General features: G+C 35.6%; 1 protein-coding gene across 3 annotated transcripts; it reads right to left on the bottom strand.

The window, feature by feature from the left end:
• Positions 1 to 301: 301 nt before the first annotated feature.
• LOC108672373 lies at positions 302 to 25,670 on the bottom strand. 3 transcript variants are annotated; one of them, XM_018160018.2, is made up of 13 exons: positions 25,533 to 25,670; positions 24,392 to 24,477; positions 23,918 to 24,002; positions 23,466 to 23,575; positions 22,956 to 23,101; positions 22,614 to 22,772; positions 22,123 to 22,212; positions 21,739 to 21,930; positions 3,705 to 3,811; positions 2,464 to 2,650; positions 2,182 to 2,289; positions 1,876 to 2,060; positions 302 to 1,443 (listed from the first exon to the last, which is right to left on the bottom strand). In XM_018160018.2, exons 1-13 carry the CDS (start codon positions 25,558 to 25,560, stop codon positions 1,247 to 1,249), a joined length of 1,680 nt encoding a protein of 559 aa, XP_018015507.1. In that variant the 5' UTR covers positions 25,561 to 25,670; the 3' UTR covers positions 302 to 1,246. The 3 variants fall into 3 exon arrangements, with proteins under 3 accessions (XP_018015507.1, XP_047737637.1, XP_047737638.1); XM_047881681.1 differs by lacking the exon at positions 22,123 to 22,212; XM_047881682.1 differs by lacking the exons at positions 2,182 to 2,289; positions 2,464 to 2,650; positions 3,705 to 3,811.
• Positions 25,671 to 25,980: the final 310 nt, after the last annotated feature.

Genomic DNA, 25,980 nt, shown 5'->3' on the forward strand with positions numbered 1-25,980 from the left:
TGAACCACACGGCCACCTCGCCTGTTTTGAATAGGACTGTCATAGCAAGCTGGGGTCGAATCCGCAACACACTCCATCCAGTTTAGTACTCTCTGTAACCACTTGGCCACCTTGCCGATTATTAGTCGCAGTAACAATAATTAACTTATGACATTTTAATGAGGATAACCGGAAAGACTCGTTTTTCTTATTAAACTTCGTTTCTAGCCCATTAATTTGAACTGCTAGCCTGACGAGAGTATTCAAAAGTATTCAGTATTATAAGCAATTGAGGAATGTCAGGATAAAGAAAGGTTGGGTCTGGATTTACAGAGCTTGTAGTTAAACGTATAGCATGAAATATCACACTCTGTCTAGGAATACAGTATCCGTCGTAGATGTTATTCTTATCTATCTATATAATTAATGGCGACAAAAATACCATCAACATTGTGACATTTATTATTGAACGACAGCTGCCCGATTTGCAGAGATAAAAAACTTTAAACTTGGACAGGAAAAAGATGCATAAGCACCCACAGATAATAAATTTATTGCGCTGTTCATGTCAAATCACAAGGCAAGAAGAACGTGAAAAAATATATGAAATGGAAGCCTTAACACAATCCTGAAAAAGAAATACCTTGGCGTCAATACCTCCACAAGAACAAGTCTAAATCACACATCATTCTGACAAGGAATCCTTAACATGTGTTTGAGCACAATCCCTGGACGTCCGCCCCTGTCCCACTATTGTCATCAAAATAATCTCGCATCAGCTCCTCCAACTGAGGACAGATGAGCGTTAGTTCTATTGCTCCTGAGCCTCAGGAGCAATTAAGACGTGCCTCAGGCAGTTGACGACGTATTCGCATCAGCGTAGCCGTGGACGTAGCCGTACAAAACATCTTCCGAAGTGTTAATGAAAAATTTGCATAGTTGAAGTAACTAAAATCGAAAATTTTCCATTAAAAATACCAAACAAAATACTCTTGTGATTTGGGAATGTTATCTTTATCGTCTCTTTGGGGTATTGCTGAAGATAGACATTCCATTCACCTGAATGTTCAATTTGGAGTTAAATTACAATCTTGATACGTTTAGTGATGAATTTTGGGTTCAACGCTCCATCAGTGAATCATCACCACTTGAAATGCACCGTATCAACGGTCCCAAGCAAGACGAGTCATCGTTTCAACGATCCCAGGTATGACGAGTCACCGTATCAACGGTCCCAGGCAACAGTCACCGTATCAACGGTCCCAGGTTACTTTTCTTCCTCATCTTCCTCGGGAAGTTGAGGAATCTTCGGTAAGATGAGGAAGTCGTGGCAGAAGTAAAGGTATTCCCTTAGAAGAGCTGGTAACACGTCTCGCAAGCCTTCCGTCTTCTCTTCAATCCTGCAGTGGCCGAGGGAGGCGCGGATGGAGAGGCGGCACAGCTCCTTCAGCGACCGCAGCGGCGCTACACACGAACAAAATTCAATGTTCATTAATGCTAAGCTGATAGACCTTTATTAAATAATTAAAATATCAAGCGTTTACGATTAGAGCGTTTGTACTTGCTGCATACTCATCAGTTCATTCTTCATTATATACATGCATGTAGGTATATGCATTTATCTAATCGCTGACTCCCAACACATCAGGTGTAACCTGTCTCAGCCACTGTAATAGGTGATCAACTTTTAATCACGTGAATCAATTACTTCTAAATGCACTAATTAATAAATGGAGACGGGGACAAATAATTTAAAAAGATACCATAATTCAGCCTCCTAAATTGAGGAACTCCGATTAACAGTCCGTAGTTTTAGTAAATTCTTTCTTTGAGTGAAGTTAAGAAGGAGGTTCATTAACCCTAAGTAAACTGCCTCACTCTTTGATTTAAACGTACCCATTAGATTTAATCGTGCCACTATGTTTTCTGGGCGATAGAGATATTTCAGCGGCCTCATTTCGTCGTCACAAGGAGACCCAGAAGGAGTAGGAGTCCGAAGCTTCCACCTCGGAGCATAACGGTGAAGAATGGAGAACACGAGCCGCCTACTTTCAGCCCCCGCCCTTATAATTTCTGTCTCGCTATTCCAGATGACAGAAGAATTAACTTTTAACATCATAGACATTTTTAACTCATTGGTCTATATTAATATTAATCCATCAAGCTCCACAATTTTAATCAGTAATTGGCTGAAACACTTACACCGGGTGCAGGAATAATTCGTGCACGCCGAGATGGAGCAGCATAAACACAAGGAAACTACATCCTTCTTTAATGGCAAGCCTACACAAATCCGTAATCCTGGGCGACCTGAGGCACAAATGAAAATAATGTGATGACGCTTGGAGCATGAGGCAAAAACACGAATGTAAAGATCATCTATGTATAGTGGTTATGTGGATATTTACATAGGCATCAGCTGTGAAGCTACCTCGCATCAAATGATTTCTTGCAATGCAGACACTTTCATCTAAACAAATTCACCTGAACCAGCACTGCCCCTCTTCACAGCAGTTCCTGGTCAGCTCTGATAACAAAATTCGATACGGTGACTCCGGCAAGTGCACAATAGCTTGGATATTGATATCAGTTTTTTGAAGACTTCGGCAAATTTTTCGAAGGCATGGACTAGATATGAATGCAACCGCAGAAGACACTGTCAGCCGGAAACCTGGAAAGTGTCAATACACACGAGTCTCGAGAGTTCTTGAGGGCATATAAGTACTATTATCATCGGTCAGCTAAAATAGCAATTTCACCAGGAGTAATCGCCAAGTAAATTCACCAAATATTCATGAAAACATTTCGGAGACCAGCTTCATCAGCAGTCCAAAAAGTAAAACTTCTGAGAATACAAGAAAAATCAGCAGTAAAAAATCCAAATATATACGACAAAAACCTAAGTGGCGAGAAAACAACATAAAAAACTTATTGAGTTAAAATATCAAGAGAATAAGAACTGTATGCGTTATTAAAACAATTTTTCCGTTTAAAAATATGCAGTGATTCTAAAATCCTTGGATCGCCCACCATAAGTGGCATCGAGTATCTCGAAATCGCTCTCAGCAGTCGCACTGTTCAGCATAAAAGCGCACAGCCAAGTGAGAAGTATTGGAAAATGTTCGAACGAAAGCTCCTACCGCGATGCTCAGAAACACGTGTGTAGACGACGTCATTCCGACGTATGCTGATGCGCAGAGCACATAACTTTATTAATAGACCAGATTAGACAGCATCTGGGCAGAAACAACGTCCTGCTATATCTGAAGACGGAACCAATTTTGAAATTATTCACCAGCAAATTTCTGCAGCAGAAGCGCCTTTTTCTGCAGCAGATGCGCCTAGAATAAAAAACGCGTACAGTTCCAATACTCTTCAAAATGTAGACCGTTAGGTTTTAAGTTGCTTTGTCGATGTCTCGTCATTACAGTTTTGATCTTTTTCGTGTATATTGATTTTCAATATTAATTCTACGAGTATACTCTAAGTTTTTTTTAACTTCCGATGCTGGTATCTCAAACGTTTTTATAAAGATACAATGAATTTACTTGACGTTTCATTTGCTTTAAATTCTCGAGAATAATGTTGTCAACATATATTACATGGAGTCTTGTTTTTATAAGCAGATGAAATTCATTATTTATTCTCTGCCAAAAGACCGCATACGCCATAAAATAGAAGCGTTGAAAATCAACCCAATGCTCCCTCCCAAATACAACACTCACCTTTCTGTTTCATCAGTAGCAGGAGCTTCAAGACTAGGGGAACTGAACATAAAGTCGTCTCGTACAGCGCAAGGTTGAGGACGTTTAGATCTATTTTCAGGCCCATACTGCCCAGTATGTTTAAATATTAGGAAATTACTTATATAATAAGTAGCACAATAAAATTTCTAGAATATGTAACTTTTTCTCAATATGGTGCCTTCCCGAAAGAGAAGACCTCAAGTAATATTCAGATCATTGCAGACGTCTCATTCGAATAATAAGATTTACGGTATTTCAAACGATTCAGGTGATCATCGGACGATAACAGCTGGAGTAAATAGGCTGGCGCAGAGTGGTCACGTTCTCGTTGGTTTCAAGAAAAGTTCTACTTTCTGTAGTTTTTCCTTAATAGTACAATCGAAGGGTTAAAATACAATTTTTTTATAAATATTTAGATTAAAATAGCCCTGGAACCAACTCTCAGCCTAAGCCCAAAACGCACAGCTAAGCAAAGCACCAAAGTCAACGACAACGCCAAAAAAACCTTCCACAGCAATTCTGAAGATTCTTGAAGCCATAGAGCCGTAAGTCCACAGCCACTTCTCCAGTCTATGTAGTGTTCATGGAAGCTACGTCCCAGCAAACTTACCCCAAATCTCTACCTTTTCGCACCCAATGAGGTTATATTAGCTCCAGTAGTAGTATAGTAGTAACCGAGTGTATCATCACAATCTGCATCAGCTTAACAGTTACTGATAATTTACCCACAATATTATTTCGAATATTGATCATCAAAATTGAACAATTACCCATGAATAAAACCTGGTTATTTACCCACAATTTTATTTCGAATCTTGACAATCAAAAATTTGTGCGCTATCTTCCGATCTGAAACCTGACCATTTACCCACAATCTTACCCAAATCTTGGCCACTAAAATCATGAGTTAACGTCCATGTACCCTCGATTGACAGAGCACTTTTTAACCGAGAACTCAGGGCTTGGGCGAGTGTTTTGATGGAAGATCCTTTTTTGGATGTATAATTGATTTAATTTTAGAACTGCTTTCCAGAACCGAGGTGCTCATCTTTCTTAATCAACACAAAGCTATAATATTATTTTATACGTTTCATTTCACAGTTCTTGAAACTCGGCAAAAGGCATATCACAAGCAATGTAATCACAGTGAATATTCTTCTTCAATAGAATTTATAAATTTGAAATCGTTCTAATGGTTTATCTTGGTAATATGTGATAGTTCTGGGATAAGCAAATTGAACTACGGTTATTATGTGTAAAGACTATCAGCAGAATTTTGATTCTTACCCGTAGCAATATCATCGAAAATGAACATATTCTTCTCCCTAGTACTTATATCACTGGGATCAGGTACAGAAGCAGTATTCTCAAATTATTCAACTGCACATTGTTGAAATCTTATAGATAGGTTTTAAAGATATTCATCAATATTGTCATTGCCGTCAGAAAATAATTCAATGATCTCATATTTATTATATCCCTTATAGAAAGCCTCCTTCAACAACTTATATTCAGGCTCTTAGTTGACTTGCTATACAGGAAAATATCGTTGAAATCAATAAAGTTCTCCAATAGCAAATTCAGTAGCAACGTCATTTTTCCGCAGTTCGATCTTATGAGACACCTCAAACTTGGAGAAGGGAATACAACATGGTTCTTCTGTTCATTTTTACTATCGTCTTCCCACTTATATATCATTTTTTAAAAGTTTATTGCTAAAATCCTTTTCAATGTTTGTTTTAGTATATTTACTTGAATTATAATCCTAGTTGTTCCTGTGAAAAGATGGCAAATATCAGAGTGAATATTTTCAACACCAATCTGTAGCTGATTAATATTTCTGGAATTGAACATCACCTCTCGTGGGACATGTCATTGCGTCTGCCATTATATTAAAAATTTCATCATGCTTTTTCCTCCTCACAGGCTGCCTGGAATGACAATAGCTTGTAAATGAACTACCCTCTACTAACTTCAATTTGCATCCATCATAAATAACTCTGTATTCTCGAAATATTTTTAATGGGCTTATCACACTTGACTAGATAGAATAACTTTTCTTAACCGAAGCGTAAATACATAAAGTAGAGTGAATTGTAGGTCTTCCATTTGTCAATCATTTCAAATGGTACATTAGATCTGATTTTTATTAACCAAGTTTATAAATGCATTTTATGAATTTATAAACTTAGTTTAATATTCAAATTTTCGCAAAATCACAGTAGAGCTCTCTATCTAATACTTGTTTCAATATCCTCAACTTTTGCAAGTCGTACAGAAAACTCATCCTGCTTTCTCATTACTTCTGCAACTTTATTCATGTTGTCATCTGCCCTGGTTTCAACACCATCATTATATGCCTTTAATTCAACTTGAATTCCTGCTAATGGGATACTTTTTCATCGAGGGATTTCAAATTATTCATTTGTATTTGCAATATTGATCTTACTTCAGTCATTTCCTGAGTTAATTTCATACCAAAATTTTTCAATTGTTTTTACTTCTATCATTTCTAGAGTTATTTTCTTGTCAAGATCTGTCATTTCCTGAGTTACTTAACATCAAGAGTTTCTACTATTGATTTTACTGCAGGCAATTCTTTCTCGAGAAAGTTAATATGCACCATGACACCCACCCTCACTACATCTATTTTTAATTGCTCATTTCTGAATCATTTACATGAATACCTGAGACCTTTACGACCTCCTCATCAACCTAAGTCTTGCATTCAGCATACTTATCTTTAATTGGATAAGAGATATTTGCAAGCCCCCGAAAATTCAGATCAAATTTTTTTCAGCATTAAGGTACTGAATCCCAATACCTGGAGGATCTCTTAGATAGGATGTGGGTGTATTTTTAATTCCTGTTCCAAATATATTAACATAAGTCATTTGAATGAAGTATAACTTCTAAAGCCTACAGACTTGCCCAAACACGTAAAGCTGCAAGATTAGTTTATCCGTTTCATTATACTGTATACTGTATAGCATCAATTAAAGTTGAATAATTTCAGTCTGATTTGATATATCTCTAGAAAACTCATGAAATATGTTTTTTAATATCCTTCATCTCATTAATAATATCTTACATTTTTGTCAGCAAAACTGGCCCCGCTTGTAACTCCATGATTTGTTCCGCGATGTTATTAAATTTCTCATCATTAATTCAAGCTAAATATGACTCCAAGATTTTGAATTTCTGATTAACTTCAGCAAAAGATACTTTTCCATCAATTTGTAACTTGAGGTTATGAAGCCCCAATTCTGAAGTTTTAAGGGGACCCACTACCCTCCGGAAATACTTTTACAGTTATTATCCGATCATCATGAAACTTCACATACATGCGTAAAATGAAAAAATAAGAACATTTTGCTTCAATGAATTTTTCGAAAAATCGATAGAAAACGTGAAATTCATAGAAAACGGCTAAAAAGGGGTACTTTAGAAAATCTATCTCCTCCTACAAATACCATCTTACAACATTGAGACACGTATCATTCTATTCGTAAAAACCATACCTATAGACTCTGTGATCACTTTTTTCATTTTCCCCTTAGTTTTTTTTATGCGCGTTTTATCCCATTTTTATGGTACCATTGGAAAGAGCAGAATTCCAGCTTTCAGATGAGCACAAAAATCGAAAAACGCCAAAATTGAAAATTTTAGGGTAGTGGGTCCCCTTAAGCTTTTCATAGACTGTATCTTCAAACGCCAACTGTGCTCTATTGATCTCCTCATCAGCTTTGATAATCAGTTTCAAATTTTCTTTAATGTGCAATTCCGAATTCTTGACTTCATCATCAAGAGTTACCTGCAAACTATTTATTTTCCCCTCAACTTCTTTCATTAGTTTATCCTCAATACCCATTTCTATACTTTAATTTATCATTATTGGCTAACTGCAAACTGGTAATTTTCTTATCAATTTGCTTGATTAGTTTTTTTCAACATGTTATTCCAAATTCTTGACTTTGCCATCGAAAGCTGACTGCAAACTATCAATTTTCTCATCAAACTATTTAATTCGTTCTTCAGAAGAATCGATCTCGGACTCTAAAATTTTATATTTGTCTCGAAGTGTAGACTCTAAAAATTGCAAACATAAATCAGTATTAGAAAATTCAACTTGTAAGTCTATTCGCAGGGCTGTAATACTTTAATTGAAGGTGGAATGTTCATTTTGAAGAGTTTCTTCTACAGTTTTCAGAGAATCTAAGGGATATACTTCAATTTGTTCTTCCTCACCATCTTTGCAAATTGATGAGAGATTCAAATTATTTGCATAGATGTTAACCCATTAATGCCGAGCGGTTCCATTTGGAACCAGCGGGAAAAAATGGATTCATAATAAAATTGTATGGTCAAATCAATATACGATGCGTAGGTTTGATACACATCTTGGACGTGTTCTGGCAACGTTTGGTTCTGCTGCGCCGGCTACTCCCTGCTCAGTTAACATTTAAAGATTGTAAGTACCGGGTGTCAGACAGAAGGGCTTGGCATCATTGCAGAGAAAGGTAAGTAGTTCGTTCTAAGAATATATTATTTATAAGTTAGATGCAGAATTTTATCGATAAAGAGAGTACTTTTAATTCATAAAATTCTCCAAATTTGATTCTTTTAAAATTTTTACATACCCTGAGTAGCGTTATTCATGATTCATATCTTTACTTGCTTGAATTACTTATACACATTTCAAACTACCTATATTGGATGAAACATCATAAATCAATATAACAACAGTAAATAACAAAATTTGCTCAAATCAGATATATCAGCAATATACTTATCAAATGTTCAATGAACCATCATATTCATCATATCAAGTAATCACCAAACAATTAAATACATATGCGCCCCCAACGTTTTTCGTTTTAGATGTTGTAAAATATTTTAACTGAAATACAAAAGACCAAGAGAATGAAAGCAAACAGAGATCAGTAGCTGCCGAAAAATTATTTTCTACTTTTTAGTAAACATGAAAAACGTGGTCTTTAAAATTTTTTTATACATGTTATTTCTAATTGTATTTTTAGTAGATCATCACATGAAATAATCGCGATTTCAAGAGAAGAATAACACGAAGATCAAATATTTGCTACTGAACCTTTCACAGAAGCAGCAACAAACGAAACATACTGAGATTCAGATAACTCAGATGACGAAGCCACTAGCAATTCTGCTCGCCTATCGAGAATAGTCATTGTAGCAACAGTAATCACCAAATGTGAAAACAATGACTATCGACAGAGAAGAAAGTCAACTGTGGTCGACATGGCCACATTATACTACGACACATAACGTGGCTAATCCGTGAGATTTAGTTATAAACTTTGGGCAGCAGATAAATCAGATGATATTTTTCTGCAATTGAAGCAAATCGGCGGATCTAATAGAAAAAGAAACTTATTCATGGGCTGGAACATGGATTGGTCCCATAAACATGATGCAATTGGTCCCAAGCCAACATATTATACGTGATATCTATTCTGGTTTCATTTGGCTTCTCAAAAAACATTTGAAAAAAAAGAATGACTATTGCAATAAATTTTCAAAAAGATCGGTTAGGAAATGCAATAAAGCAGGAGACCCTAAATAAAACAATCAGTGTCTATAGTGCACCCTTCTACTCCGATCCTTGATGAAGTGGAATACAACAATCAACAACATTGGCCAGCAAAGAGACATCAAAAGCACTGCAAATGCAGTGCTTCGTAAACGATGTTGACAACGCACCCACAAACATTCGTAAAATGGGAAACCTTCCTATTCATTTTGAATGGATGGAAGCATTCTATGCTAAAAATCAAATTGTATTCTGCCATGATTGGTTTATCATAAGAATTATGAATACGTATATTACGTATTATCCATTATGAATAACCTTGCTTGATTTAGTATAGTATAGTATAGTATCTTCGGCATTAAATAAATAGGCCTGGATAGGCCTGTCGCCGATTCTTGTACTTTTCTTGACTAGATTTACTATCGGAAAAAGTGTTGTTTAAAGAAACGTTATGTTAATGCCGAGCGGTTCCATATGGAACCAAGCTATAATTTTTCACATACAACGAAAAATAAATATATGAACATATTTTTTGTTTATTACCATCACAAATAATAATATTCTCACAAGGAACCAAAAAAATTTCAGTAAATAATTCTCGTCATTAATGGGTTAATACTCTCCATTTTGTAAAGAAAAAAAATAAATTTTAATACTCATTCTTATAAGATCTAATAGGATGGAATCAAATCTCTAATCACCCACTTTTTGTATTTATAGGTTGACCAAAAATGTTGCATTTATTCATGTACTTTTTAGACTCGTCAGGACATGTCAAACCATAACATATCTAAGCAATATAACAAGTATCATTTTCCTTATACCAAAAAGTGCACTGAGTTGCACTTCCCTCTTCCACAGCCAGAATCAACATTTTCTAGCTCCGTTTTAAAAGGCGACCTAGGAAGTGTATTAAAAATATCTTTCAGTATTCTCAAACAATAATTAAAATCATGTTGTGTTAATGGTTTAATGGTTATTATTTTTTTGGAGGATTCAAATAGAGACCTTCCCCACAAGATTTTTTTGGTGAAGATTTTTTTTGCTGGAATCAATCTTAAACCAGAGCCCTTTTTAGCTTCCATTGCTTCATTATGTCGCTTCGTTTTTGCTATAAGTTTATCATCAGCGTTCTTCTTATTACCCGCACTAGCTATGGCAGAAGCCCTCCTGCTAGACACCCAGCAGCGCCTAGAGCTCCTAGGATAGCAGGAATTGAAAAGATGCAATTTCCTTCTTTTGCTTCTTTTACTGATGCAAAAGAAGTTTTAGTTTTCTTGCAAATCAAGCAAATTCCACTCTTTAATATTTTATTATATTTTTTGTCATAACATACTGAGCATGTTGAGTATCATAATTTTATCGATATTTTACGCAATAATACACCATATTTATATGATATAAATACGCAAAAAATTCACATTTTTAGTAATTTATATTCATTTTTTCACTATCAGATTATAATTGAATTATTTTGTCTGAAAGAACCAGAGCATAAGCATGTGTATTATCAGGAATGATTTTATTCAATTCAGATTTAATCTTCATATCAAAATGACTGTCCTTTAAGACGTTCATTTTGCCGACTGATATCAAATACGAAAATCCGATGTAAAAACCTACCATCTCTGTATGCAACCGCACAATTTGTTTGTGATGCATAATCTATTACTATTTTATAAACTACTGCATAATTGTTACAATCAAAATTAATTTGTAAGTTTTGCTCAAGATACCTATCGTTATTAGCTAGATATATGCGTTCTTTATATCACAGCAATCAAACAGTGCATTATTTGAAAGTTGCTCATTATATCTACCAATTTAAAGTGCTAACATGACATAACGAGTTCTTTGAGTTCCCAAACTTGGTGTATGAGTCCAATCCAAAAACTCTTCATTAAGACTCATTATTGTTTGTTCCAATTGTCGATTTGTGTATGCAATTGACATTCGAATCTTAATTATCTTTTATTTGACGATATAATTTAATAATATACTCATCAGAATTATAAGCTGTCATTTTCCAAATTAGTCCTTTGATAGTAATTTTTCCGTATGCAACTTTTTATTGGCTATTTGGATCTATATCGCTAGTCTTAAACAGATCATTTGCATCATCACCTCTTAGAGTTAAGTTAAGTCATGCTTGACTCCATAGATCACTTTGTCATAATTTTCACAGAATCCAAATATATGCCTCCCTCGAAAATAAAAAATTTGGCCTTTCCGTTGTCTTGAGTCATTTTGTAGCTGCTGAAAAAGCGCGTCTAACGCAGTACACCGCATGTGCGTGCATGCTCTAGTTTTTGCGGAAAACAATTTCAAAAATGTACAAAATAAACGTTTTTTATAATATATTCAGAGATTTCTTTTAATTGTATCTGTATTTATAGATCATTATTAATGTTGATTGCAAAGTGTTTGCATTTGTTTGAAAGCAAGAAACAAGACGCGTTCAGCAAAGCTAATGCCATGGATGTACATGCAATAATTTTGTCGTAAATCAGTTTTGAATTTTTATGAAATGACTATTTTTGTAACAATATATAACAAGAAAATAGCCTGACGTCGTATGGCCCAGCGTCGTCTGCCAATACCCGAAAAAAGTTAACAAGTTTACATCACCCGGACGGAGCGCGCCGGAGCCGCTTTTATCTGCCGTGTTTCGAATCAGCCTACGGTCGAACGGCCACGCGTCGTACGACGAAATATTTTGGAACAGAACTATGCTATCTGAAACCTAACTCCAGATGCTGTGAGCTAAACGTTACGTAATTTAGCGAAGCTGAGAAAGTCCCTCGTCGAAGGCCGATAGATTTTGAAACAGAACTATGCCCTCTGAACTTAACCCCGGATGTTGTGAGCTAAAAGTTACCGTCTGGTGGTGCACGGCAGGATGCATGCAATTCCACTGGCTGGGCTGGTTGGTCGCAGTCCGTTGTCCACATGTTACAGTTCGAGCTAAAGTTATATATAGAATATAGATCATTATTTGCGTTAATTGCAAAGTGTTAGCACTATTTTGAAAGCTACAAACGATGCACGTTCAAGAAAGCAAATATCATGGATAAAAATGCAACAATTCTTGCCTAATGCAATTTTGAACTTATATAAAGTGAGCATTTTTTAAATATGTAAGTATCACATAAGTACCATACATAGCTTATTATCCACGTTAAACTGGACAAAAATGAGTCTAAAGACGCGTGCTGGTATCCTAAGTGCAACTAATTGGCAACAAAAAAGCTTGGGCTACAATATCAAGCAATTTTTTTCTGGCAAATCCTCCTTTCAATAAATTTTACTTATTTAGCTCTCTTGAATAATTAAAATTTCCAAAATGCATCATCTTAAAAATCCATCACCTTGTATGATTTCAAGCTGCAGCATTGAGTGATATACGTACTATTCCATTCGAAAAAAAAAACTTTAGAAAATGGTCATAGCTTTTTTGTAATTTCATTAGTTTGGATTATATTTTGCAAAAACGGGGGTAGGGCAAAAATCGAAAAACGGGCGGAAAAAAAAGGTTCCCCAGGTTCCCCAGGAAATAACTGTTAAAAATAGGTTTCCCAGTGAAAATATTCTAGTGTGAACCATATCTCCAACAGTTATTTCCCGGGGAACATGTAGGAACTATTTTATTGCAGGTATTTCTACTGGGAGCCTTTTTTTCTAGCAACCAATTCTTTAATCGTACCCCACTCACAAAAACATGAATTTTGAAAAAAAAGCTGAGACGAATTGCTAGATGATTTTTTTACAAATCGACTGATATTCATCTCGATGTTGTAGCAAATTAATTGAATAAGGAGATTTGAAAAGACCTCATTTATCCGGTTTCTATGAATTTCATGTTGTCTGTCATTTCTTTTTGAAAATTTACACGTACAAATTAATCTTGAGATTTCCGTTTTACACATGTGTATCAAGTTTCAAAGTGATCCGTCCGTAAATAGAAAAGCCCTTCGATGTAAAGACAACTGCCTGATGGCAGTAGAAACTGATCTTGATTCTGAATAATAATCTTAATATCAATGTGTTCACGAATTAAATCAGTTCCAATTTGAGGCTCATGATCATGAGTTTCAAATTATCGAATTGATTCATCAATTCGAATAGTATCATTCCATTGTAAGTTCTCCATTTTTATAAGTAATATTTTCTAAAGATTATTTAATTTGTTTGACCATTATTCATGTTATTATTTGTTATGTTATGTTATTATTTAACTTGTTTAAGGGGCGTTATTTTCGGATTTGGCTTTTTCGGGTTTTAGTCTCATTTTAAAGCGGACATTCTGCCATATCCAACGGCACCATTGCCATCTCTGTACGTTGATTTATGCTTTCACGACAGATCATGAAGGGGAGGCGGGTGGGGGAGTTCTTTAACAAATTAGATAGGAACTAATTTGCTGCACAGCAGTACAAATACAGTGTTTGCTTAAGGTGCAGCTCAGTAACCCGCCTGGCGTTGTATGAGGAGGTGCACATGTAGTCGCTCCCGCCATCCTTGAGCGGAATCAAGCTCTAGAAACGTTTTGTTTCGTATCCTTACTACCTTGAGTTCCTATTGCGATGCGCGCGGGACCTGAAAAGTTTAACTTATTGTCACTGCAAACCTATCTCCTCCTACAGTTTTGAAGCTACAGCAATGAGACATATACCATTCGATTCGTAAAGACCATACCTATCGAGTAACGAAGCCTTTTTCTAGATTTGTGCATAGTTTGGATTCAAAATGTGGGGAGGGGGGAAATTTGAAGGAAATAAGAAAAGGAAAAAATGCGTGTAAAAAAACTAAGGCAAGAATAAAAAATCCGGCTTCGTTACTCGATTGGTATGGTCTTTACGCATCGAATGATTTGCGTCTCAATGTTGTAGCTTGAAAACCCTAGGAGGAGATAGATTTCTACAGTACCCCCTTTTTGTCCATTTTCTATGAATTTCACGTTTTCTATTGTTCCGAAAAAATCATACAAACAAAATATTTTTGTATTTTGGTTTTACATATATGTGTGAAGTTTCAGAAAGATTCGTTAGTAAATGTGGAAGTTTTTCTTGAGGGTATACCTCCTTAATATTTGCAATCGTACTGTTATTTCTTCACCTCTGGTGTTTTAAATATTTCTATTTCGATCTGTTAACCAAACTCGTATATTATAATTTGAAGATTGATCTACGGTTAGATAAATAGGTTGACATGGATTCCCTACAATATTATATCCAGGGGGAACGTTAGGAATAAATGTATACAAGACATTGTGTAAATCTCCATCAAGATATGATCCATTAATTACACTGCAGTGAACAAGTATTGCATTAACAGACATTATATTTACTATACTTGTGCTTTCATGTTCTCCAACACCTTCCAACACTCCATCACCAAAGCCTAAAAGTGTATGTAAACTGTTGGGCTTGTTGAAATAAATTTTAGTCAGGATTACAAATTGTTATAACACATTTCAGAGTATTCGTGTTTACCTTTATATCAATCGGGTCTTCGTCTTCGAGTTCAATTTTAATATGCTCATAGATACTCTCTATTTCATAGCATCTGGTCGGAACTGTTACAACGATTTCTCCACCATATAATACAAAATAAAATTTATTGTTTGTCTCATCGATATTCTGGATAGAGATACATATCCAGCCCCACCAATACCAGTTCATGAAATTTGTTTGTATCCAATTTTAAAGCTGGCGTGAAATTCGAGTAAATATCACTTTTCTACCGGTAATAACTATGCATTTGCGATTTTATTTTCTTAACTAAAATAGTTTAAGATCATGAATAAGTTTCTTTAGTAAACTGTAGCATTTCTGTGTTCGTGATATTTTTCAGTTGGTAAGAACATCTTTTTTGGATATTGATTCAATAATTCATAAACACAATTTATTTTTGCTTCTAGATATCTAACAAGTTTCTCTGACGCATCTCTACCATAATATAACTCCAACTATGAGTACCAATCATCTTCTCATTTAGTAAAGCAACAGAAACTATTAGGCTCATGTTTTTGAATATTACGAGTATATTTCGACTTTAGTCAGGTTGACATGCATCAATACCTATCCAAGTCGATTCAAAATCAGCGTTAAATACAAAGGGATGCTTAACATAACAACATAACATAGTGATGTCAGCGCTGAAGTGTAGGCCTGATGTGGTCTGTTGCCTATTCTTTTCCTTTTCGGGCCTTGTTCACAGAAGATCTGAAATCGTGTCATTTTCGGATCTTTTCAGGACTTTTTTTGGAACTATTGTCGGATCTTTTAATGACTGACGATAGTTTGAAATAGCTACTAGACTTCCACCGGGTTCGATATGGCGCTAGGCATACCAAGTCTGAACATATATTTTTCCATAGCTTTATTTAGTCTGTTCTTGAACGCGTTCATACTTGGAGCGCCAACGATGTCATCGAAGAGGCTGTTCCACATGTCGGTGATTCAAAGCGAGAAGAAATGTTGTCGCGTGGAGAAGTTTTTTTAGTTTATAGCCGTGGCTTCTGGTGTTGGTTCTTGTTTCAAATTCTAGTAATCCTTCGGAGACCTTGCTTGATGGCCTTTTGAAAGACCTTGAATTTTAGTTTCTAATCACTAAACATATTTGACGGGTGTTTGAACAGAGCAATCATCTTCATATTTCTCATGAAGGTCGTATTTAGTATAGCCACAGAAACTATAAGGCTCATGTTTATAAATATTACGCATATAATTCGACTTTGGGTCTGGTTGACAGAAGTCAATATCTACCAAGGTCGATTCAAAATCAGCATATATTACAATGGTATGCTTGATAGTCTTTTGAAAGGCCTTGAATTTTAGTTTCTCATAACTAAAAACATATTTCACAGGTGTGTAAACAGAGCAATCATCTTCATATTTTTCATGAAGGTCGCATTTAGTATAGCAACAGAAACTATTAGGCTCAAGTTTTTTAATATTACCGGTATAATTCGACTTTGGGTATGGTTGACATCAGTCAATACCTACCAAAGTCTATTCAAAATCAGCGTAAATTACAAAGAGATGCTTGATAGTCTTTTGAGAGGCCTTGAATTTTAGTTTCTAATCACTAATAACATATTTAACGGGTGCGCGAATAGAGCAATCATCTTTATGTTTTTCAAGTAGGTCTTCACATATAAGTGATGTAGGCAGAATAGACATATATATTTAGTTTTATGACTCGCCTTATGAATAAATGGACTTAAAGACTTCATCAAGATATAATGACTTCCAATCTCATTTGTTATTAACAACAATGAAACCACGTCTTTAATTATTCGTTTTAGTTATTTGGAGTGGGCTCAGCTTCAAACAATAATTGAAGCTATATACATTTATAGAAATATTATTAATCTTTTCAAATTTATCGCTGTCTTTAGTTTTGGTAGGGAATTTGATATCTGTAAAATCCAAATCTTCAGTTTTGTTCTTTAATATTTTCGTTATTTTGTTGCCGCCATTTTTTCTTCATCACTGCAGAAATGGCGCGCAACCGCCTACTTAAAGCACATGTTATCTTGGTTTTTAATGTTTATTAACTTATATTTGGGTGGTCTCATTTTTTCTGGTAATTCAATATTGCTCGAACCTCTAAAAGGTTTGTATTCGACAATTTTGATTGTGAAGTTTAGCAACTTATTTAATATCCATCCAGAAGAGTTGTTTGTAAATTCTTAAATTTCAAGTATGAGATTTTAATAGTTTTTAATTGTTTTTAAATTTATGCGAATCCTTGAAAGTTCTATAAACCTGTTTGAATTGAACCCGGCGGTATTATAGATTTTCTCGCTGCCTAATTTGAATTTATCAAACTCAACGTGCAAATTCAACTATACTTTGATATAATCGAATTTGACGACTTAATTACTTGAATAACTTTTGATGTTATATTCATGAGAAATGACTTTGGCTCAATCATTCTTATATCACGATATATATGTTCTGAGCATTCATCATTAAGGGGACCGTTTTGTTGAAAAATCGAAAATTTTGACTATTTTATTTTTTGTTATGAATTTTAAGCCTCATATATGGCGCATCTAACGGTGTAATCGGCATGTCTATGCGTGCGTTAGTTCATATACTAGGTTGATTTTAGTACGCAACAATTGGTTGAAAAATCCATGACGCATACACAATCGACTAATCGTTCATGCCAGTTTTGAGTGGACAATTATCCCGCCAGGCCTATAACTGGCATTTATTTAAAGGTCTAAATCTCACGCATCCAATGGTGTAAGCCGCATGTCTATGCATGCGTTAGTTCGTTCACAAGGGTGATTTGATGATCACAATCTCTTTCTTTGCACCTTATCAGTTTGTCAGGTTTCCTGAAAAAGTTTAATTTTCATTTTTCCCACTTCAAAAACTTTATAACTCCTACAGTATTCAAGCCAATGCAATGAAAGACATATCATTCGATTTGTAAAGACCATACCTAGCGACTCTAGGAGCCCTTTTTTATATTTACGCATGGTTTGACTTATATATGGAGAGAGGGTGGGGGTGAGGGGGAGAGGGAATTTGAAAAATGGAAAAACGCACATCAAAGTAAAACGAAGAGTAAAATCGAAAATGGGGGCTCTACAGTCGCTAGATAATTTAGTTACGAACGTGTCTTGATATTGTAGTATGCGATTTGCAAAAGTTATAAACTCTGTAGAGTACCCCTTTTTCTGCCGTTTTCTAATAATTTCACGTTTTCATGCATTTATTTTGAAAAAAATTTATAGGAGCGAATTGTTTTTATTTCACCTTTTACGTTTGTGAGTGATTTTTCAGAAAGATCGGTTGTAAATGTAAAAATTTTATCGGGACCAAAACGGTCGTTTTAAAAGCCTCTCAATTTCACCTTGCATGCATTCAAATTTATTTTTAAAATGTAAATCAGAGTCTTCATGTGCTCCGATATCATCCACTTCTAAATTACAAAGAGTACAATAAAAGAAAGAACGGGCTAATATGCTATCACCTAAACATTTTCTATGGACGTTTGTTTTCTCGGGCCTTTTCAAATTTTGAGCTTCGTGATTGCATATTCCGCATTCCATCTTTGATATGATTCAATTGGTAATTGATATGATTTATTCATTTGATATGATTTAATTGGTAATTGCTTTACAATGCTTATGAGTTCCTATATATTTGTTTAAGTTTTCAACTACTGTATTAAAAACTTTGCATTGATTCAAGTTGAAACATTTGCTTCTATTTCACTTAAAAAATGAATCCAATGAGTTTTCACATTAAACGTGTGTTATTTCGCATAATTTACATTAGATGATTTATCAACTCTCATTTTCCTTGACAAATTAGTCCAAAGGGTTTTCGTATAGTCTTTTTACAATAGATGATTTATCAGCTCTCATTTTACATAGAAAAACACATTGGAGAAATTCCGTTATTCTAATACATTTATTTGTTCACAATAATTGAAAATAAAACATTGAATTATTAAGAATTATTTTACTGATTCGATGAAGTAATGTATGATCCGACTATGCAAAAGTTACTGGCGCTTTCATTGTTTAGCTAAATCTGGATGATCTCAATAAATTAAAAATCTGTTTTTGTTTTTTGAATAGTTGATAAAGAGAGATCGATACATTCATAAGTTTTTGATATTTATAAGTTAATTTGCCCATACATCACAAACGGTCAAGTCAATCACCGACAGCGTTGTCAATCGCGCACGCGTCACCCTCAACTTCCACGAGTTGCGTGCTCTTTGCTCATCGTTAATCACCTCCCTACAGCTACTCTCACGTCTACGCCCCGTAGATCCTCTGAGGTCTCTGCCCACTGGCGTACGATCTGCAAAAACCTCTGGGGATGTTTGGGATCGAACCCTGGGGAGCGACTACGAAGACGCATCGCTAGCCACTCGACTATCGAGACGATGGCAAGATAAAGTAAAATCTGGCTTTTCTATTACCTAGTTTGTTAGCACTAAATTTTCAGATATTACACGCGATCTCTTAAAGTTAAACTTCAGATATTACACGCGAAGACTTGCTATAATGGGAATGATTTTTTTCATCTTGAAAGAGATTAAATTTCAATCATTATGAATTACCTAATATTGTTTAGATATATATATATAATTCGATCCATTTTATGACAATTTTTGTTTCAAGCCTGTAGTTCATATCCGTTGTGTTACAAGATTTTTCCCACTAGCATGAAGCTCATTCAACAAAGTGGGCGCAATTGAGCTAGTAAGATCACCTAAACAGGACTCACTGTGCTTTCAAGGCACATGAAAACCAGTAAATCAGTGGTTTAACTGGAATAATTTTTTCACAATCGATGTAGAGCCAGCTGCAGGTGGCGGTGTGTGCAGCAGTCAGCAATGCATTGAGAAGATCAGGAACCCCGTTAGAGGTTGACCTTGACGTGCACCATTCTGCATCTCACCTGCGTATGTTGGTAATGAATTACCAGACATTACAAGCAAACTATATGAGTTCGACAGCCCATATGAAGGCTTTAATGGGTGTGAAACTCGTTGCAGAAGAGAGAGCGGTAGCAATATTGCGAGAAATGAGAGTCATAGCTGAAAATCCAGTTTATCAAAGAGCCGTAACAAAAGAAAATTAAGTGCAGTTCCGAATTAAATAGAGTAACTGTGCTAAACTGAGGCGCTGTTCAATCTAGTCGAGTAAGCTAGGTTAAAGATGATATGGGCAGCTGTTCTGCTTACCCAGGTTATGTCCCAGGTTATTAATAACGAATAGTTTGTGAAATTTACTAACAGTGATTTGAAAATATTGTGAGTGCTCGGTCAATCGAGGTAAATGGTTGTAAACTCATGATTTTAATGACCACGATTCGGGGTAAGATTGTGGGTAAATGATCAGGTTTTCAATCGGAAGACAGTACTCAAATCTTTGATGGTCAAGATTCAAAATAAAATTGTGGGTAAATGACCAGGTTTTATTCGGAGGTTATTGGTCAATTTTGATGATCAACATTCGGAATAATATTGTGGTTAAATGATCGGTAACTGTTAAGCTGTTTATGCAGATTGTGATGATACACTCGGTAGCTATACTACTTGCGGTTACGTTTTTTTATGTAGACTGGAGTCGGGGTAAGTGTGGAGGTAGGCGCATGCTGGGGTGTAGCATACATGAAGAATGAACAGGCAGGAACAGTGGCTGCGGACTTGCGGTGCCTGTGGCTCTAGGCACCTAACTTCACGGGAAGGTGGCAGGGTATTGGGCACTACTGGTCACTAACATGCATCTGCTTTCCACAACATCTCCTACAAGTCAATGTATCTCATAATTTATATTTTTGCAGCCATAGATAGATTGATTTTATTTAATTTATCCGTAGATAGACTATATTGACTTTATCACTGACAGATTGACTTTGTTGACTATAGAACTGACTGTATAGCTCCCTGCATTTACAACAGCAGCTTTTGCCTACCGCTTGAACAGTTGTCGGTACCACTTCATGCGCCGTCTTGGTGCACTATTGTAAAACATCTAATATGATTTATAAAATTATTATTTATCAGCATTTTATTCCAGAATTATTTGTAGCTTGAGTATCGCAGTAACATCCCCATTCCACTTGCTCAGAAAACTATGTTATTTGAGCGTCAATATTATGTGATGCATATTTAAATTGCCGTCCTATAATAAATGCCGTCTACCAATTACAGCGCACGATGCCAGAAAGATATCGGCTCACGCTATTTTTTTTAATCTCGTACACTCACCGAGACAAGAACGGAGTCCACTAACCGAGACAAGAACGGAGTACATTCACCGAGACAAGAGTGGAGTACATTCACCGAGACAAGAACAGAGTACACTCACCGAGACAAGAACGGAGTACACTCAGCGAAACAACGGAGTACACTTACCGAGACAAGACGGAGTACACTTACCGAGACAAGAACGCAATACACTTACCGAGACAAGAACGGAGTACACGCACCGAGACAAGAACGGAGTACACTCGCCGAGACAAGAACTGAGTACACTGACTGAGACAAGAACGGAGTACGCGCACCGGACCAGAACGACGCACACTCATCCGTCTCGCTGTCATGTCTTTAAATAAAATTATTCAAGCTTGAACGAGCGGCATCCCAGCCAAACAGTATACTTTGGGAGTCGCAGGCAAAGCGTTGAATTGCCGAAGTAAAATATCGGCTTTCAATAAATTTAATACAAATTTGTATTCATTTGAATCTTCTGTTATATTTGGATCATATTTCCAATTGATTTCCCTATTTTTAGAGTACTTCTCCTAACCTAAGAGTAGATCTATTGAGCAATTTTTCAAGTGCTAATTTTAATAATAAATAAATGATGACTAGAGATTCAATTAATAAATAATTGTACATAATGCTATCGACGCAAATGCTAGCAAATGAACCTGCTTACTTACTAATCACACTTACCATTGTATTATAGGCAGTGTTGTATTGCGAAGGGTCATTTCAAACAGTTCCTCGCTTAGGCTCCAATTTTCGATTTGTAGTCCATTGTGCTCGGCTAGTCTAATAATATGTTCTAGATTGATCCAGATTTGTTCGACATTGACGTCGCACAAACCGCCACACTCTTCTCCGTCTTCATTTTTCGGGCAGGATCTAAGGGCAAGATAATTTCAGCTATTCTTCCAGCTTACACCCGTTTCAATAATCTATTACGAAGTAAAATTCAAGTAACTAATTTAAAAATTATTTCAGTTAAGATCGACCATAACGGTAAGGAAGATGTTTATAAATTTCATTATGAATTTTAGTATTGAATAATTAAGTGTAACTTTCACAGGAACTGACTTGGCGCATTTCAGGAAAAGTTTTATTATCATCAGTTCTTTCTTGTCCAATTCACTCATGAAGATGTTCTTCGTCATGGCAGTTACATAACTGAAGAGAAAAATATTTTTATATGGATACATAAATTAAATCAATGATGAAGCAGATTAGAACTTAAATCCTTTTCAAACAACCACTGGATCAGTAATGCTTTAAGAATATTACGCCAGAACGAAACTTCCATAGTTACCTGATGACCATTTTAGATTTTTCACTCAAATGTCAGCATTTGTAGAAATTTCAGGCATGACTGGAGAGTTTCATTATGTCGTTTTAACTATCAAAGAAATACCCCAACTTAAAAGAAACTAGTGTTTATGAATTACTTCTAAATGCAAAATTTCTCAACAGAATTAATTGTAGAAAAGTTAATTGTCTTCATGCAGGCTGAGAATATGCAAACAAGGATACTTTGCATTAAGTAGATGCAGGATCTATTTAACAACTCTTACTTTTTCTTGTCTGCCCAGTTGATTCCATTGTTAAGTCTAAAGATATATTCGATAATGTGCTGTAATTGATACATCGTGTCAAACGCGTAATGCTCCAGAATGTACAAAGCGCTCTCGTGGTACGATACCGAGACAGCACCAAGCAGCACATCTTCCAGCCTAGGTACCAGAAATAGAACCAGTTATGGAAAATAGAATCTAACATTGCATTTGATTAATGATGAATTTATTTCATTCGGAATATGAACTTATTTCTGGCTAATCAAATACTTGAGGTATAGAGTAGTTTAAAATGTTCACATAAGCTGGTTTTGTTAGATGTTATGCAGCTACAGTGCTTACCCAAGAATTTCTGAGTGAGACAATATGTACGGCTGCAATATGGTCTTCAACTGGGCATCTGTTAGATTTCTGTTAGTTATCCAATGATTGAGGTCAGGGCAGTCACATCCTCTACTCAATAGGTTCCTCAGCATTTCGACATTATCCTGAAAACACAAAAATATTCCAAATAAAATGCTCAAACTCATGACAGAGATGACATTGCTTCCTCAGCATCAGAATTAAAATCACAGATACAAATCTGAGACAAAATGATTCTAAGAAGTTCCCGGTAGTAAAAGGGCAATTAATTGAGAATTTGATATAGAAGTAATGATCATTTAGTTCTGTGAAAGGTCAAACCCAAACGGGGAAATAAGTAGCAACTTCACATCACAAAATCTACAACACAGAATGAAACATTATTCATACTCATATCTGAATGCGCTAAAATTGTAATAATCGTGGACAGTTTATCGTGCAGCCGCAATTGGGACGCATACATTTCACTGAATTAAAAGCTGCGCGCACCCGAGCAAAGTATGTGGCTGGAAGATCAAAGTGCTCAGAATCCATGGCTGTGGCGTCCGCCCCTGCGTCCAGCATTAGCTCAGCTCCTCGCCACCAGCGTCTCTCCAAGGCTGGAAAATTGGCATCTAATAATGTGCTGCTTTCACTATCGAGTGCAAAGTTGGGCTCTAATTCTTACTTGTTTTCATATAGGGGCACAAGCCAAGCATAATTGAATGATTTTTCAAAAAAGTTTTAAGCCATGTTCATGCAATAGAAATAAGTCGCGTCTTCAAGATGAGATTCATCTACCTAATTTTGTTCTTATTAATCTGACCATTAGGCAGATTTTAGCACGGTTCTCACGGTGCTAAATCAGCAAGAATTTCTTATTAGATTGTATATAATATATTGATAAAAACTCCTTAAATGCATTCCTAACTAAAGCTAGAGCTATTATTAAGGTGACATACCGCACAATAGGGGCAGAGAAAATGGATCATTTTCAGGCAGGTTGGGATTTGCTCCAGCATCTAGAAGGCTTGCCAATATTTCTTCCTGAACAAATAAAAATTTAGTGGAGTGAATTTAAGATGAAGTATCAGGACGGAATGATAAGAAACAACTGTTATTATACTTCTTAAACGGAAAAATAAAATTCAGCAACTTATTGCAAAATTAGGAGTCAACAAAAATAAGCAGTTTTAGACAAAGTTTTGGACATCATAGAGATGCTGTAGTGACCTGACTAGTACCCTACAAGCGTGAATATTTTTATTCAGACTGTACCAAAACATAAAGTTATTATAAAAATTCAGCAAATCTTTAATTCTCAAAATCAGGATCATGCACATGAAAATTATCATCAGAATTTGGTCTGTTTTATGTTTAATTGTAGGCAGGCTGAATTAAAAGCATATGAAACATTTCAAGACCATCCTAGTCACCTCCAGGTCTGAGGCTGAGCAGTTTCTGCAGAGAAGCAGCAGAGCAGTGGATCGATCATGACTCTCCAAGTTAATGCACCTTTGATCTACAATGATCATTAAACAATAATGACTGAAACAAAAGAAAACAAATTATTTATCAATATCAACATCGGCATTCAATGGGCAGCAAATAGAAGCATTAGAATTTCTAAGAATGGCCCAACCAAGAATGAATAGCGCAGAAACAGAACTAATTCCACCTCTACAAGGGACAGTTTTATCCTGTTAATATTCAATACATTGGTTGGTACCCCAACATGAACATAAATCTCCAACACAAGTAGGACATTGAAAGGAAGTGCAAGGAACTGCCAACTGCAAACAACTTGACCTCCTCATTTGTAACTTGCACTCGGTTGAGAAAGCACTAACCACTACACAGCACTACAAAAGCTCAGTGGTGGCATGGTCAGGAACAATGTTACTAGAATGAAAAACGCCATGGTAAGTGCAAGGAGCTTAAGTATGCTGCAGAATATCGTCCAGAAGGTTTAGAACAGAAGTAGAATCTCTGAAGAAAAGCTGCAAATTTCAATTTTTCGTAAATTGGACTTGAAATAATCAACTTAGAAATTCTTCTGCGAAAGAGTATCACTGACAATTATACTTGTATTCATAATGAAAAATCCAATAGGTGATACTAGCAGCTTTAATATTTCTGGAAAATAATACATGACTGAAACAAAATTTTTTCAATCTGATCTAAGTAGTTATAGGCAGCATAAACAATTTCAAAGAGAGAGTAACATCATTAACCACCAACTACAGAGCATAAAGGTGAGCAGCTATAGGTACAATAAGCTGTATATTTTCTCATTGCAATTGGGAATCTCAACCGAAGCATTGTTCATTATACAGTCGAGAAAAAAAATGTTTACTTCTTGAAGAAATAAAATAATCCCAAGACGTCATCAATGAATTGCCCACAAGCTACATAAGTACAAGGCATGCCATTACAGCCAGCGCTTTGTACAGGCTGGATCAAACTTCCATTTTCAACTTAGGCTTCCGAATCATGTAAGACTTCAAGTTCTCCATTTACTATTTTTAGTTTAATTTTTACACAAATAATAATGAATAGATAAAATAACTCAATTACCTGCATACATTAGAAGTTTCTTCAACATTGCAAGATCCTTGTACAAAACCGCATGATGAAGAGCAGAGTAGCCCTGTTCATCAGGTGTGCAGAGGTTGTGAGTGATGTCATGCCCATGACTCAACAGTGAGGCTATGACTTTCTGCAACAAAAAATTTTTAGTAGCAAAAACAATTTAAGTCACAACAATCAAGATGAACTGGATGTTGAGGATTCCTACATAAACTTCATGACAGAAACAAGGATGGATGATCAAGGTTAACAGTAAGAAATTTTACATATTAGTTAAAAGGAACTTATATTAGTAACTTTTGAAAAATCGAACTCAGCACTTATACATTCGTACCTAACTTTGAGACTTCTACTATTGTAAATGCCTGCTGCTTGGATGGAATTAATCAATAATGCAAAAATTGCAATCAACTCTCCCAAGAAGAAGTTCAAAACC

The sequence above is a fragment of the Hyalella azteca genome, unplaced genomic scaffold (genome assembly GCF_000764305.2).
Source record: "Hyalella azteca isolate HAZT.00-mixed unplaced genomic scaffold, Hazt_2.0.2 contig8583, whole genome shotgun sequence".
NCBI lineage: Eukaryota > Metazoa > Arthropoda > Malacostraca > Amphipoda > Hyalellidae > Hyalella > Hyalella azteca.

Coding starts and splice junctions, on each gene's coding strand:
- LOC108672373 (XM_018160018.2), bottom strand. CDS start 25,560: ATGTTGAAGAAACTTCTAATGTATGCAG. Junction 22,773..22,955: donor TCTCACTCAGAAATTCTTGG/GTAAGCACTGTA, acceptor TCTGGTACCTAG/GCTGGAAGATGTGCTGCTTG. Junction 2,651..3,704: donor GCTACTGATGAAACAGAAAG/GTGAGTGTTGTA, acceptor GACACTTTCCAG/GTTTCCGGCTGACAGTGTCT.